The sequence below is a fragment of the Neophocaena asiaeorientalis genome, unplaced genomic scaffold, assembly GCF_003031525.2.
Source record: "Neophocaena asiaeorientalis asiaeorientalis breed wild unplaced genomic scaffold, Neophocaena_asiaeorientalis_V1.1 scaffold82, whole genome shotgun sequence".
Classification (NCBI taxonomy): Eukaryota; Metazoa; Chordata; class Mammalia; order Artiodactyla; family Phocoenidae; genus Neophocaena; species Neophocaena asiaeorientalis.
This window is the reverse complement of record NW_020173068.1, coordinates 1,502,794-1,516,216: the sequence shown is the minus strand read 5'-3', so window position 1 is coordinate 1,516,216 and position 13,423 is coordinate 1,502,794. Positions and strand designations below refer to the sequence as shown.

The 13,423-nt window shown below is 41.8% G+C and overlaps 1 protein-coding gene and 1 pseudogene across 2 annotated transcripts in view; both read left to right on the top strand.

The window, feature by feature from the left end:
* The window catches only part of PTPRA (protein tyrosine phosphatase receptor type A), a 71,015-nt gene that overhangs the window by 32,582 nt on the left and 25,010 nt on the right, over positions 1-13,423 (top strand). For both annotated transcript variants that reach the window (XM_024743007.1, XM_024743008.1), the window contains 2 exons: positions 3,605-3,695; positions 5,180-5,256. In XM_024743007.1, the coding sequence (XP_024598775.1) occupies positions 3,605-3,695; positions 5,180-5,256 (168 nt within the window). The remainder of the gene's footprint in view (positions 1-3,604; positions 3,696-5,179; positions 5,257-13,423) is intronic.
* On the top strand, positions 9,706-13,421 carry LOC112398446 (proline-rich protein 13 pseudogene; annotated as a pseudogene).

The window sequence follows — 13,423 nt, the reverse complement described above, 5'->3', positions numbered from 1 at the left end:
AGAATGAGTTTCCAGAACACATAAAGAACTTCTACAAAGTAGTAAGAAGACAAATAATCCAGTAGAAAGATGGGGAAACACTCAACTAGGTTCTTCACAGAAGAGGAGAAACCCTGTTGACCAGTAAACTATGAAATGATGGTGAACCTCATTAATAATCAGAGAAATATAAATTAAACCTACATTTGATACATTTAAAGTCTGACCGTAGCAAGTGTTGACAAGGATACGGAATAACTGGAATACTTTACATTGCTGGTGGGAGTGTAAATTGGTACAGCTACTATGAAAAACAATTTGGCCTCATCTGGTAAGGTTAAAGATAGTCATACCTGAAACTCTTGCAAATGTGCATGAGGAAACACATACAGTTAGTGCTCAAAGCAGGATGGTTAACTGTAAACAACCCAAATATTCACCAGTAGTAGAATGGATAAATAAATGTTGGTATGGTCTAAAAATGGAGGACTACAAAGTAGTTAAAATGAAAGAACTTTGGCTACATGGAACAACCTGAGTGGAATCTTCAGAACATAATGTTGGGCAAAAAAAGCAAGTCACCATTTATCATTGCATTTTTATCAAAAAATAGACTGAACAATAAAAATATATATTTTTAAGGATACAGAATATATGGATACAAATAAAGCAAGGGGATAATAAATACAAAATTCCAAGTTTACTTGTGAGAGGAGAAGGAAAAGGACATGATGAGGAAGGGTCCAAAGAGAACTTATAAGTTAAATTGGGTGGTGGATATACTTTTTAAAAAAATAATTGTAAAAATTGAAAAAAAAATTTTTTTAACTGACACTTTTTAAAAAATGACAGCCTTGCTTCCAGTAAAGGCCTGAGCAAGGGATGAAGTGGTCTTTGATGCCACCTACTGTTTGTGGAGAATTTAACATCTTAGAGCCTTCTGGTTCAGCTGCTTCTGCCCAGCTCTCGAGGCTGGGATTTTCAGAGTAGAAGCTAAAAGTAGGATTCCCCTTGTTTTCATCCTTGACCTAAGCTCTTTAATCTGATATTTTACATCTAGTACAGTGTTCTCTAAAGCAAATCTTTTATTTTCTCTTGTCAAACAGTGACTCCTGTTTCTTCCTAACTTTCCTTTTAGGAGCCTCAGCCTACCTGGAGACCTAATTTTTCTTCATCATGACTGGGGGAGCTAGGGGTGCTGACAGGACTTTGAGATGTGGTCATTGTCATTACTGACCCTGAGGACTGTTTTCAAGAATCTTGTTATCACTGCATCTGTTCTACATCATTTTAGACAAGGGATGTACAGGAAAAGTAATGCCTCAGGATTAGTCTTGAGGGCTTTTAAAAATTTGTGTCTCATCCTGCCCTGCATCAAGGTGGAAATCTAGCCTATCTGGGTGAAGAGAAGGCAAACTGTGGGTGAACTGGGAAATTCCAATCTTCCGGTCCAGGAAACTCCTTTTTCCCCTTTATGTATTGACAGCAGTGGGTCTAAAGAAATTGGCTTTCTTAGTAAAATAACAGGCAGAACCTCCAGGGTTTTAACTCTGAAAAGAAAATCTCTTGAATAAGTGAAGGTAGATGGACTATGAGACCTTGACTCCGGTTATCTTGGGATATTTCACTTTAATTTCTCCGACCACTATCTTGCTGGTTCCTAGGAAGTATATTTGCTCCTTCTTAAAACTCTTGTTTCTTTCTGGCGAAATTGGTTCCTTTTAGGCTGGCATTTCCTTTACTTAATCTTTTTTATTATTTTTATCCAAGCTAGAAACCTGAGAGTCATCCTTCATTCCTGTCTCTTTCTCTCCCCAACTTTTGTCCATTCCATCTCTAAATCTAGTCATTCTGACTTCATAATATATCTCGAAGGCATCTATTTCCTTGTACCATCATCTTTCCACATTCTGTACTTGCTTTCCTCCCAGCCCATTTTCCATGTAGCAGCCAGAGTGATTCTTTAACAGGTAAAGTGGATTGCAGTTTATAAAAACCTTGAATGGTTTCCTCGTGCACTTAAAGTAAAATTCAAACTTCCTATTCAAGGACCTATGTAGAAATATGTGATCAACCTTGTCAAAAAACTCATCTCCTCCCACTTCCTCTTGCCATCTCCACCAGCAACATTTTATACATAACACCCTCACTGACACTTTATTTCCTCACACAAACCAAGCCTTCTCCTGCCTCTGGGTCATCATACATGCTGTTCTTTGCCTGGAATACTCTTTTCCATACTCATCCTTCCTCATAGAGACCTACCCTTAATCTGTATTGGGGTATTCCTTGGGCTTTCTGATACTTTCTCTAATAACCTGTGCTCTCATTGCATTTATCATGGTATGTAATTTTATATTTACTTGTTTTATTTATTTAATATCTGTCTTTCACCCACAAGTTTGCATTGTTCATGAGAGCAAGAACTGTGTATATGATTTGATTCACCACTGTTTGCTCTGTACCTAACTCGGTACCTAATAGGTACACATTATATGTTTGTTGAAGGAATGAATGAAAAGTAATACATGAACCATAATTTACTTAACTGTTCTCCTACTGCTGAATACTAAGGTTGTTTTCAGTTTGGGGTCATTCTAAATAATGATGAAGTAAATAATTTGAACATAGAGATTTTTATTTATTTAGGCTAGAATCCAGATTTGCTAGGTCAAAGGGTATGAATATTTTTAAAGCTTTAAGACATATTTCCAAATCACTTATCAGGAAGGTTGTCTAGGTTGTAATTTTAAACTGTTTCTCTTTTTGCTTTCTTAGTTTTGAATATATAGAACACAGAAGAAAACAGTTCAAATAATAAAGTTTAGCTTCCTACTCCTATAAAACGAATTTATTGAATGCTTATTCTATGCCAAACATGAGATTATCTTATTTACTCCTTATGTAGCAGATATCATTGTCCCAATTTTATGGGAAACTTTGGCCGATTTGCTCAAGTTCATACAATCCAGACTATCTCATGTCAAACCATTTATACTTACCCACATGCCTCCCAGTGCTAGCTGATTTACATTTGCTCCAAAACTGCTGCAGATTCAGTGTTACCTCATCCAAGTCCTCTGCTTCCTAACTGCTGCATCCATGTGAATGCCCTCTCACCCACTCACCTGTCCTTGCTTCCTTACCACATGATGCTAGAGGCTGGGCTGCCATACCCCCTTGTCAGGCTCCTAACTCAGCTGACCATCCAGACCCCTCCTGTGTGGTTTACTCTGAGATACATCTCCAGCTTTGCATGGTGGTCAGCATGGGGATAAATGGCCCATCCTTTCAGTTATGTCTGCAGTCCCATATACTGGGGTGGTCCATTTTGACCCAGCATTGCAACATGCTCCTAACCACATAGTAATCATATAAAGAGCATGCTGTGCTTATAGTAACAGGAAAGGCATTCTGCCCTCTGGGCATTCAAACTCTAAGGAGCTTAGAAGCTATTTAGAAGAGAGGTGCACTCTCTGTATTAGATGCAAGTATTCACCTGGGCACATCTTTTCCCCCCCAAGAAAAGGTAGAACTTGCTGCCAGGTCAGAGTATGGTGCAGCAGTTTACATGTTTGGTGTTTATCCCTTTTAATAACTTCTGTAATTTCTCTTAACCTTTCAGGCTCTCCCTGCTTGTCCTATCCAGGCCACCTGTGAAGCTGCCTCCAAGGAGGAGAACAAGGAAAAAAATCGATATGTAAACATCTTGCCTTGTGAGTGTTTGTAGGGTTTCTTGGGATGTAACCTGAAACTGCATCTGTAGCCAGATTTTCTGAGGATGGAAAGAATCTTGTAATTGATCATAGGAAGGCTGGTAATAAGAATAGAGTCAAGCCTTTGGACTGTAAGAGCCTTTATGGCTCCCCAGGCAACCCCAGGTGCTCATAAAGTCAATAGGGGTGCTTGACCAGGTTTTTTATGGCAGGCCTAAAGTTTCTGGGAAGTTAAGGAGAGCAGTTTCACTAAGACCAGACAGCAAGTGCATGGTTGTTGTGGGGGTTTTTTGTTGCTCATTGCAAAGAAATTCCAATTCAGAGTTCTCTTTGTAACTCCTTCCCAGAGTTAGCCATTGCTAATCAGTTTATCTATAACCTAACAGACATTTTTCTAGGCTAGTGGTCTCCAGAATGGAATATGCATAATCTAGTGGGATGTGAGAGCAAAATGTTTGAACTTTGCTTTTTTTTTTTTTTTTTTTTGCGGTACACGGGCCTCTCACTGTTGTGGCCTCTCCCGTTGCGGAGCACAGGCTCCGGACGCGCAGGCCCAGTGGCCATGGCTCACGGGCACAGCTGCTCCGCGGCATGTGGGATCTTCCCGGACCGGGGCCCGATCCCGTGTCCCTTGCATCGGCAGGCGGACTCTCAACCACTGCGCCACCAGGGAAGCCCTGCTTTATCTTTTATAATTGCTTTTTTAAAAAACTCATCCTTTAAATAATTCCTGGTGCAATTTTGGGTGCATAATATATTAAAGACCACTGTACTAGGCATTTACAGATACTTATGTCTTATAAATGCATGTATATATGTTATATATTTTTAGTATAACTGGTATGCTGTATACATTGCTCTGACTTTTTTCTTTTTTTTCCCTATATATATTGGAAAATAAGTCAGATGGAGAAAGATAAATACCATATGATTTTACTCATGTGGAATCTAAAAAAACAAAACAAAACAAACACAAACTCATAGATACAGAGAACAGATTATTGGTTACCAGAGGGGAAGGGGGTTGGAGGTGGGTGAAATGGATTGGTGGGGGGGTCCTACTGTATGGTGATGGATGGTAGCTAGACTTGTGGTGGTGATCACTATTAGTTATTACAGATGTTGCACTATAATGCTATATACCTGAAATGACTATAATATAGAGAAATGTATTGGTGTATTGGTATATATATATATACCGATATATGTACTGGTAATTGTCAAGAAACAGAAGTGTTCACTTTCCTTTTTATCAACTGCTTACTATTCCATATTATGGATATATCTTAATTTATTTAACTTGGTCCCCTAATGATGGTTGAGATGTGTCCGAATTTTTGCTGTTATAAATAGTGCTGCAGTGACAACTTTATACTTGTGTGTCTCTCTACACATAGTCATAGATGTCACAACTAGCCTGGTTGCATTGGGACCAGTGAAAAATAAAATTGAATTTAATTGAAAAAAAAATTTTTTTTTTCTAGATGACCATTCTAGAGTCCATCTGACACCAGTTGAAGGAGTTCCAGATTCTGATTACATCAATGCTTCATTCATCAATGTAAGGAACTTGAGCTTTTCTCATTATTTCCTTGATTCCTTCTCAGCTGCATGTTAGAAGGAATATTTGTCATTTCAGTTTTTCCCGGAGGAGTCTGATTTTTTTAAAAGACTGAAAAAATTTTTTTAAAGATCAGACAGTTTAAAATGTATTCTTATGTTTACCTGTCATCATTCCCAAAATTTTCCCATGCAGAAATCTGAACCTAAATGTATACTTTTCTGTAAGAGTCAGTGAATCCTTTATTGAGCTTATTCAGATAACTAAGAACAAAAGCACACCTTGTCCTCCAAACAGGACTAGAATATCTGACTCCGGGTAAGTCTGGTTAGTCATGTCTACTATGAATTGAGAGAAGAGCTGAAACTGAAAGGAGGTTTTTAGGGGTGATTTAGAGAATGTTTATAGAGATGGTGTGCGAGACTTGAGTGTGTTTTATAGGCTGACGGGAGGGAACCAGTAAAGAGAGAGTTTGAAAGGAAGAGAGAGCAAGCAAGAGAGCTAGAGAGAGCAAGCCTGACTACTGAAGCATGAAGAGAATACTGATGGAATTTGTACACCCATGATCATAGCAGCATTAATCACAATAGCCAAAAGGTGGCAGCAACCCAGGTTCCATCAGTGGAAGAATGAATAGGTAAAATGTGGCATATACATGCAATGGAATATTATTTAGCCTTAAAAGGGGAAGAAATTCTGACACATGCTACAACATGGATGAATTTCGAAGACATTATGGTAAGTGAAATAAGCCAGTCACAAAACAATAAATATTGTATAATTCCACTTATATGAGGTACCTAGAGTAGTCAAATTCATTAAAACAGAAGGTAGAACGGTGGTTGCCAGGGGCTAGAGGGAGGGAGGAGAAGGGAATTATCATTTAATGGGTACAGAGTATCAGCTGAGGAAGATGCAGAAGTTTTGGAGATGGATGGTGGTGATGGTTGCCCAACAATGTGAATAAACTTAATGCCACAGACCTGTACACTTAAAAATGGCTGAAATGATCAGTTTTATGTTACGTATATTTTACCACAATTTTTTTTTTTTTTTTTTTTGGGGCTGCATCGGATCTTAGTTGCGGCACGTGGGAATCTTCGTTATGGTGCGAGGGCTTCTCTCTAGTTGTGGCGCACAGGCTTCTCTCTAGTTGTGGCACACAGGCTTCTCTCTAGTTGTGGTGCGCAGGCTCCAGAGCACATGGGCTCTGTAGTTTGCAGCACGCAGGCTCTCTAGTTGAGGTGTGCGGGCTTAGTTGGCCCACAGCATGTGGGATCTTAGTTCCCCAACCAGGGATCAAACCCACGTCCCCTGCATTGGAAGGCAGATTCTTAACCACTGGACCACCAGGGAAGTCCCTTACCACAATTTTTTTTAAAAGAATACTCATGGAGAGATTAGCGTTGAACATAAGAAAGGATGTATTTTCCTCTGAGACTGATGGTAAAGGAATATAGAATAGATAGAGGTGGTTTGTAGGTGTGAATAAATCAAGCTGAGGGAACTCATCTGTTTTTTCTAAGAAGTAAAGTCAAGGTTATCTGCTGAAAAGGGAGGATGGGACTGTGACATGAGAGTACTGAAGTCAGTAAGAAAGAATACTGAAAAGGGCATGAAAAAAGCATGTTTAGCTGCACCGAGGAACTACCTAAGATGGAAATCTTTGATATATAGGGGCCTCAGTTGTGTGATTTTCTCCAGTTGTACCCTAGGATTGGTGATATGCAGAAAACATGTGGTACTCAGACAAAGGGGCTAGGGAAGTCAGTTGTTGCTTCAAGTAGTCAGCCGAGTGCTTCAGGTTCAGTAGAGAAAGGAAGGGATCAAGGACTAGGTCTCAAGAAATTGAAAGAGCAGTCTTGGGATAGGAAAAGGAGAAAGATGGAAGAACAAGAGGCCGTGGCTAAAAAATAGGCTATCAGATGGACTTCAGAAATGGAGTAGTGCAGGCACCCTCACGAGTATGGATTTGCTGAAATTCCTGTATATGTTTCTTAGTGATGGTCATATGTTTATAGTTAGAAGGAAAGGAACCCTGGTAGAAATGATTGGTGTAGTAGATAAGGAAAATGGAAAAAGGCTAGTAACCAGCTAAGAGTCCCAGGATTTAGATCAAAGATTATGATGAAGTGGTTGGGAGGAACAGGTTGAGTTTAACATTATATGGAAGAGTATAGCAATATCAGAATGTTTCCATCTGCAGGTAACAGAATACTCAGCTAGAAGTGGTCTACACAGGAACATTTACTTCTCATTTAATCCGAAGGCAGGTGTATAGCAGTTCTGGGGTGGGCTGAGTCTGTGACTCAGTGACATCCTTAAGAAATCAGGTGTTTCCATCTTTCTACTCATATCTTCAGCCTATTGGCATTGTCTCTTGCTCACAGGACGGCTACAGCAGTTCCAAACGTTTCTTATAAACACAACAAACAACATAGAGGAGGAGGAGGTGGAGAATTTCTGCATTTGTTTTTTTTTTTTTTTTTTTTTTTTCTGTTACGCGGGCCTCTCACTGCCGTGGCCTCTCTCGTTGCGGAGCACAGGCTCCGGATGTGCAGGCTCAGCGGCCATGGCTCACGGGCGTAGCTGCTCCGCAGCATGTGGGATCTTCCCGAACCGGGGCACGAACCCGCGTCCCCTGCATCAGCAGGTGGACTCTCAACCACTGCGCCACCAGGGAAGCCCTATGCTTTTCTTTTTATTAGGGGCATGACCTTTCTCAGAAGCCTCTCCGGTACAGTGCCCTTCAGAGCCCACAGGCCAGGATTGGATCACGTGCTTACACCCTCTCTCCAGTTACTGGCTAGGGTGCTGAGAATTATCATGATTTACTCTTCTGGGGCTGAGGAATGATCACCTTCCAAGCCAATGAAAGGTAAATGTCTGAACAAAAGCATGGTTTTGATGGCAAGAAAGAAAGGGAAGGAATACCTTTTCAGTTAGTGACCAGCCATGTCTGTCACCATAACCAGTTTGGCTCCTTCCCACATTGAAGGTGAAGACAGACAAAAGTAAGTTGGATGTTAAGGCTGGTAAGCAAGTAAGGTGGGTCTATTCATGGTCATGATAAGCAAGGCACTAGAAGGAAACAAGCCTTCTCCTTTGGCCATGCTTAGTTGGAGCTCACAATAGGGCATCCTATAAAGGCTTGATGGTTATTGGAGGTTATTAATAGGTAATATGAAAGTTTAGATGAAGAGGGTTAAATTGGAGGTACTTATGAACTCAGTGAAAATAGAAAAGCAGGAAAAAGCTTATGGTTAACCATTAGTAAGAGTCAGGGATTAAAGAAGATTTAGGTTTATTAAATTCAGTCAACATTTTTTGATCACCTGCTGTGTGGTAAGCACTGGGGGTATGCTCCAAGGTTACAGAGATAAGATATGGTCCCTAGTGTGATCTACCTACAGGTAGATCATAACCTTTAGTGTGCAACATGTGTGAAGGAGGTATTCCCAGAGTCTTTGGGACTTAGAGGAAGAAACATTCAGCCAACCTGATGAGCCAGTAGAGCTGAATATTGAAGGGTAGGTCTGAATTCAAGAGAAGAAAGATGGGCAGAAACTTCAAAGCAAAAAGAGAAGTGTGAGCAAAGTCAGAGACTGGTAACAGTAGTCTTAGTTATAAGATACAAGATGGGAAGTCATGGGAGATGAGGCTTGGGGGATTGGTAGGAACTCGATCTTAGAAGGCATTGAATGTCAAGTGTGTCTGTTGGGGTTCTTGGTTGAAGATGACAAGAGTCCACTTTCTGTCTATTCTTTTCAACAGGAAGGGGTTTATTATAAGATAGTATGTGGCTTACAGAATCTGTGGGAGAGTCACCAGGAACAGAGCAGCCGTAGATGTACCCAACTACCCTGTATGACTCTTGTAGTGAAACCCCTGCAGAGGTGCTACAGAAGAACTCAATGCTTCCACTGCCGTGCTTGCCCAAAGACCAGATCTTCCTAGCACAGTCACCATCTCACATTACTCACTTCTATCCCAAGTCTTGTGTGGGACTGCTAGGAAGAAACTGGGTTCTTAGGCAGAACTGAGCTGCAAGAGAGTCTAGGGAATTTAGCTTTTAGTTTTTCAGCCTCTATAGAAAGAAAGTCAAGCTAGAAGTGGGTGGGACTGGATGCTGATTGAGTCACCTTACGGTATCTACAAATTTTCAGTACAGCTTAGAGTTTTTGTTTTTTATTTATTTTTGGCTGCGTTGGGTCTTCGTTGCTGCACGCGGACTTTTTCTAGTTGTGGCAAGTAGGGGCTACTCTTTGTTGTGATGCGTGGGCTTCTCATCGCGGTGGCTTCTCTTGTTGCGGAGCACGGGCTCTAGGCGCACAGGCTTCAGCAGTTGTGGCACACAGGCTCAGCCGCTGTGGCTTGTGGGCTCTAGAGCACAGGCTCAGTAGTTGTGGCACACAGGTTTAGTTGCTCCGCAGCATGTGGGATCTTCCCAGACCAGGGCTTGAACCCGTGTCCCCTGCATTGGCAGGCAGATTCTTAACCACTGCGCCACCAGGGAAGTCCCCAGCTAAGAGTTTTGATTTCTAGGCAATGGGATAACATTGAAAGGTGTTAAAGACAAGGAGCGATATAGCCACATTTGTATATTGATCACTCGGGTTACCGTGTGCAACATGGATTTAGGAAGGGCCGATTGAGGGCTGTTACAGTAGCATGCTACAAATGGTGAGGGTAGAAGGGTTGGAGAAGATGCATCAAAGTAAAAACCACTTTGGAGGTAGAATTTAGCAGGATATGGTGATTGACTAATATATGAGAGAGTATAGGGTGATACTCTGTAGAGTGTATTTAGGGTGGAGTTTCCTTCTTTCTCCATTTCTGGGCTGGAGGAAACACCCGAACATGTGGAAACCCAGTGCTGGGCAGCCAGGGCCATATCCACAGCCCTCTAACGTCGGGTACCCTGGAGGTTGCAATCCTGCTCATCCACCACCTGCCAACCTGACATTTCCTCCAGACCCCTTTCCCACTCCCCCAGGAGCACCCCAGGGGAATCCAGCTTTTCCCCCTGGTGGGCCTTGTCATCCTGTGCCACAGCTAGGGTATCCAGGATGCCAACCCTCAGGTCCCTACCCCCCTCCATACCCACCACCTGACCCTGGCGTTGGCTCCTGGCATGGTAGGACCAGGAATGGTAATGGACAAGAAGATGCAGAAGAAAATGAAGAACGCTCATAAAAAGAAGCAGAAACACCACAAGCATGGCAAGCATTCCTCCTCTTCCAGCAGTGACTCTGACTGAATACAGAGGCTGGACCCTTTCCTCCAGTCTCTCCAGTTCTTCTCTCCCATCAAGCTTTAGATGCCATCTTGTACTGGGGAAAATTAGCCCTTGTGTCCCTCCCCACCTCACGTCCGCAATCTGAGCCTCACTCTGCTATTCAGCCCTAACTGGCGAGGGAAAATGGGAAAAGGATTGCCATGGGCTAGCAAAGGCCATCTGCGCAGTGCTTTGACAGAACTTTTAGCTGATGAGTTTTGCAAGAGATCTAGTTTTTGAAGATGGTGAGATTTGAGCTAAATGCTGAAGACATGTGATTTTTTAATACACATTGTGTAAATGTGTAAAATGTGGTTTTTTACATTCTTTTGTAATACTTATGCTTGGAGAGATGCTGTGCAAATTTAATTATGGGGGGAAAAAACAACCTATACCTTTCTTGTTTAAAAAAAAGAAAAAAGAGTATAGGGTAATCCATGTGGATGTATCCAGCATAGTTGGGCATCATTAATCTGAGCTCAGGGGAGAGATTCCAAAGCCATGGCCTTTGAAGTCATTAGAGAGAGGAGTGGGCCCTGGAGCCCACAAACCTCAGCCAAGGCACACTGGGCAAGAGGTGCTCATTAGTGAGACAGAAGGAGACCAGAAGAGAAGAGCACCTCAGAGGGCAAAGAGTAAAGCATGGAGAAGTGTTAGGTGGTCAACGGGGTTGAGTGCAGATGAGAGATCCAGTGGGAAAGAAGGAGCAGATGTCCTTAGGACTTGGAGTATAGGGGCAGGCAATAACCTTTGCTGAAACAAATTGTGGCCATTTGTTGTGAGCTGCCAGTTACACTTACGAAACCCTTTTTTCCTCCCAACATGATTGAGGTACAGTTTATATAACAGAAATTCAAACATTTAAAATTTAGAATTCAGTGATTTTTAGTAAGCTTACCAAGTTATGCTGTCATCACTGTAATTGTTTTAGAACTTTGTTAGTGGCTTTATTGATGCAATTTACATACCATAATTTTCACCCGCTTAAAATTTACAATTCAGTGTTTTTCAGTATATTCACAGATATGTGCAACTATGACCGATTTTAGAACATTTTCATCACCTCAGAAGAGAAGCGCTGTACCTTTTAGCTATTGCCTCTTAGTTTTAGAACTTTTTGCTCACCCCAGAAAGAACCTTCTTGTCCATATACAGTTACTCCCCATTCCCACCCCCTGACAATCATTTACCAAGCCCTTTTTGCACACAGAACCAAGATCACACATGTATCTTGAAGAGAGGTGGTGTCAGGCACCACGGAGTGGTGGCAGTAGGCACAGGGGATGGGTTCTGTGGTTTGGAGAATACAAAGGTCTGAAAGTGAACCTGACATTGGTAACAGGAGAAGATGAAATAGACAGTACAGATGCCAACTGGGCTTCCCTCCTGGAGTCTTAGGAGGACCAGCTTCCTCTCTCACCTTGAGGTGTCTAAGGGTATAGAGGGTCTTTAGAAGTGTTTTGTTTTTGTTTTTAAACTGGTAGGAATGTAGGTGCCACCTAGAGCCAACTTGGCATTTGACTTTCAGAATCCAAAGATGTCTCAGGAACCAGGGAGCCACATTTCATCTTTGCCTTGAACATAACACAAGGAATCAGTAGTTTTGCCTCATTCTAGTTATTCCTTATTGGTTGAGCAATGTCAGCATATCACTATGTAGGCATGTTTTCATGGGGGATATATAACACACTACTGGTAAAGATGGAGCGGGAAGCACTTTGGGGCTGGGCCTTCCAACAGTGCTTTTAAGCTATTCATGACCCACATGCTCCAGTGAGAACTTGGCAGCAGCTTCTCCTGAAGCAAGCATATTATACGGCTTAACATACTCTAAGAGCTTCTCAGTTTTAATTACAAGTTTAGTGCTATAAGCAGAATGCAGCATCCTGAATTAAGGCTTTATCAGTTTCCATCTTCTAGTGGTTAAAAACTTTTGGAGAATTCCTCTTAATAAAAATTTTAACAAGCTTCTTATTGTTAACTCTAAACATGTCCATATTGAGGCCTAAAGCTTTCTCCAGTGCTGGGAAGCAACCCTGCCCTGCCCTTGTTTGAGCTGGAATAGGAAGCGGCTTCTCAGACTCGGCCCCCTCCTTTATTCTGCCACTGCCTTGCAGACTAGTATTTCACATCATCACCTTGGTATGGTATCCCATCCATGAAGTTGCCTCCCTCATTGCCCATCTTAGTGCTGTCTGAGAGAGGCAGAAGGTGATTTACAATCCTTAAGTCAAATGATTTTTCACTTACCTGGGACGTCTCAAGTGAACACTATATTTAAACAATGAGGTTGAAAAGATGTATGACTAAACAGTAAAGAAAGTTACTGCAAGTGTCAGTTTTTCAGAGGCTCCTTATCTATTAAGTGACGTCCCCAGGCTCCTTGGCTTCTTTGTCTCCTACTTCCTGTAATGGAGAACCCTCTTGTCGAACACTGGGAGCTGTTACACCATACCCATGGGCTATTCCCTGAAAACTTTTGCACCTGGGTACAGCATCAGCAAGAAAATAACCCTTTTTCCTTCCTCGTGTGGGCCCAGCCTCACATGCTTCTGACTTGGAGGGTTCCTACCCAGTAACACCAAGACCCAGATTGTCAGCAACTAAGAGAGCATCAGAACAGGGTCTAGCCTAGGAGTTGTTATTTGGATGTTCTTATACTAATGTTTGTTAATAATTCACTTTAAGAAGACTGTCTAGACCATGTAATCTTTGCTTCCTGCTATCCAAAGCTAATCCCATTAAAATTTCTAGAATGGAAATCCTTGTTAATTGCCTGGACCTTTTCACAAGGAAGGCTTTGTAAACTGGTTGGGAGTCTGGAGAATTTCATTCCTATCCATTTTTGGGTTTTCACTTTCTGTTTCTCCTCTACTCTCCCACCCCACC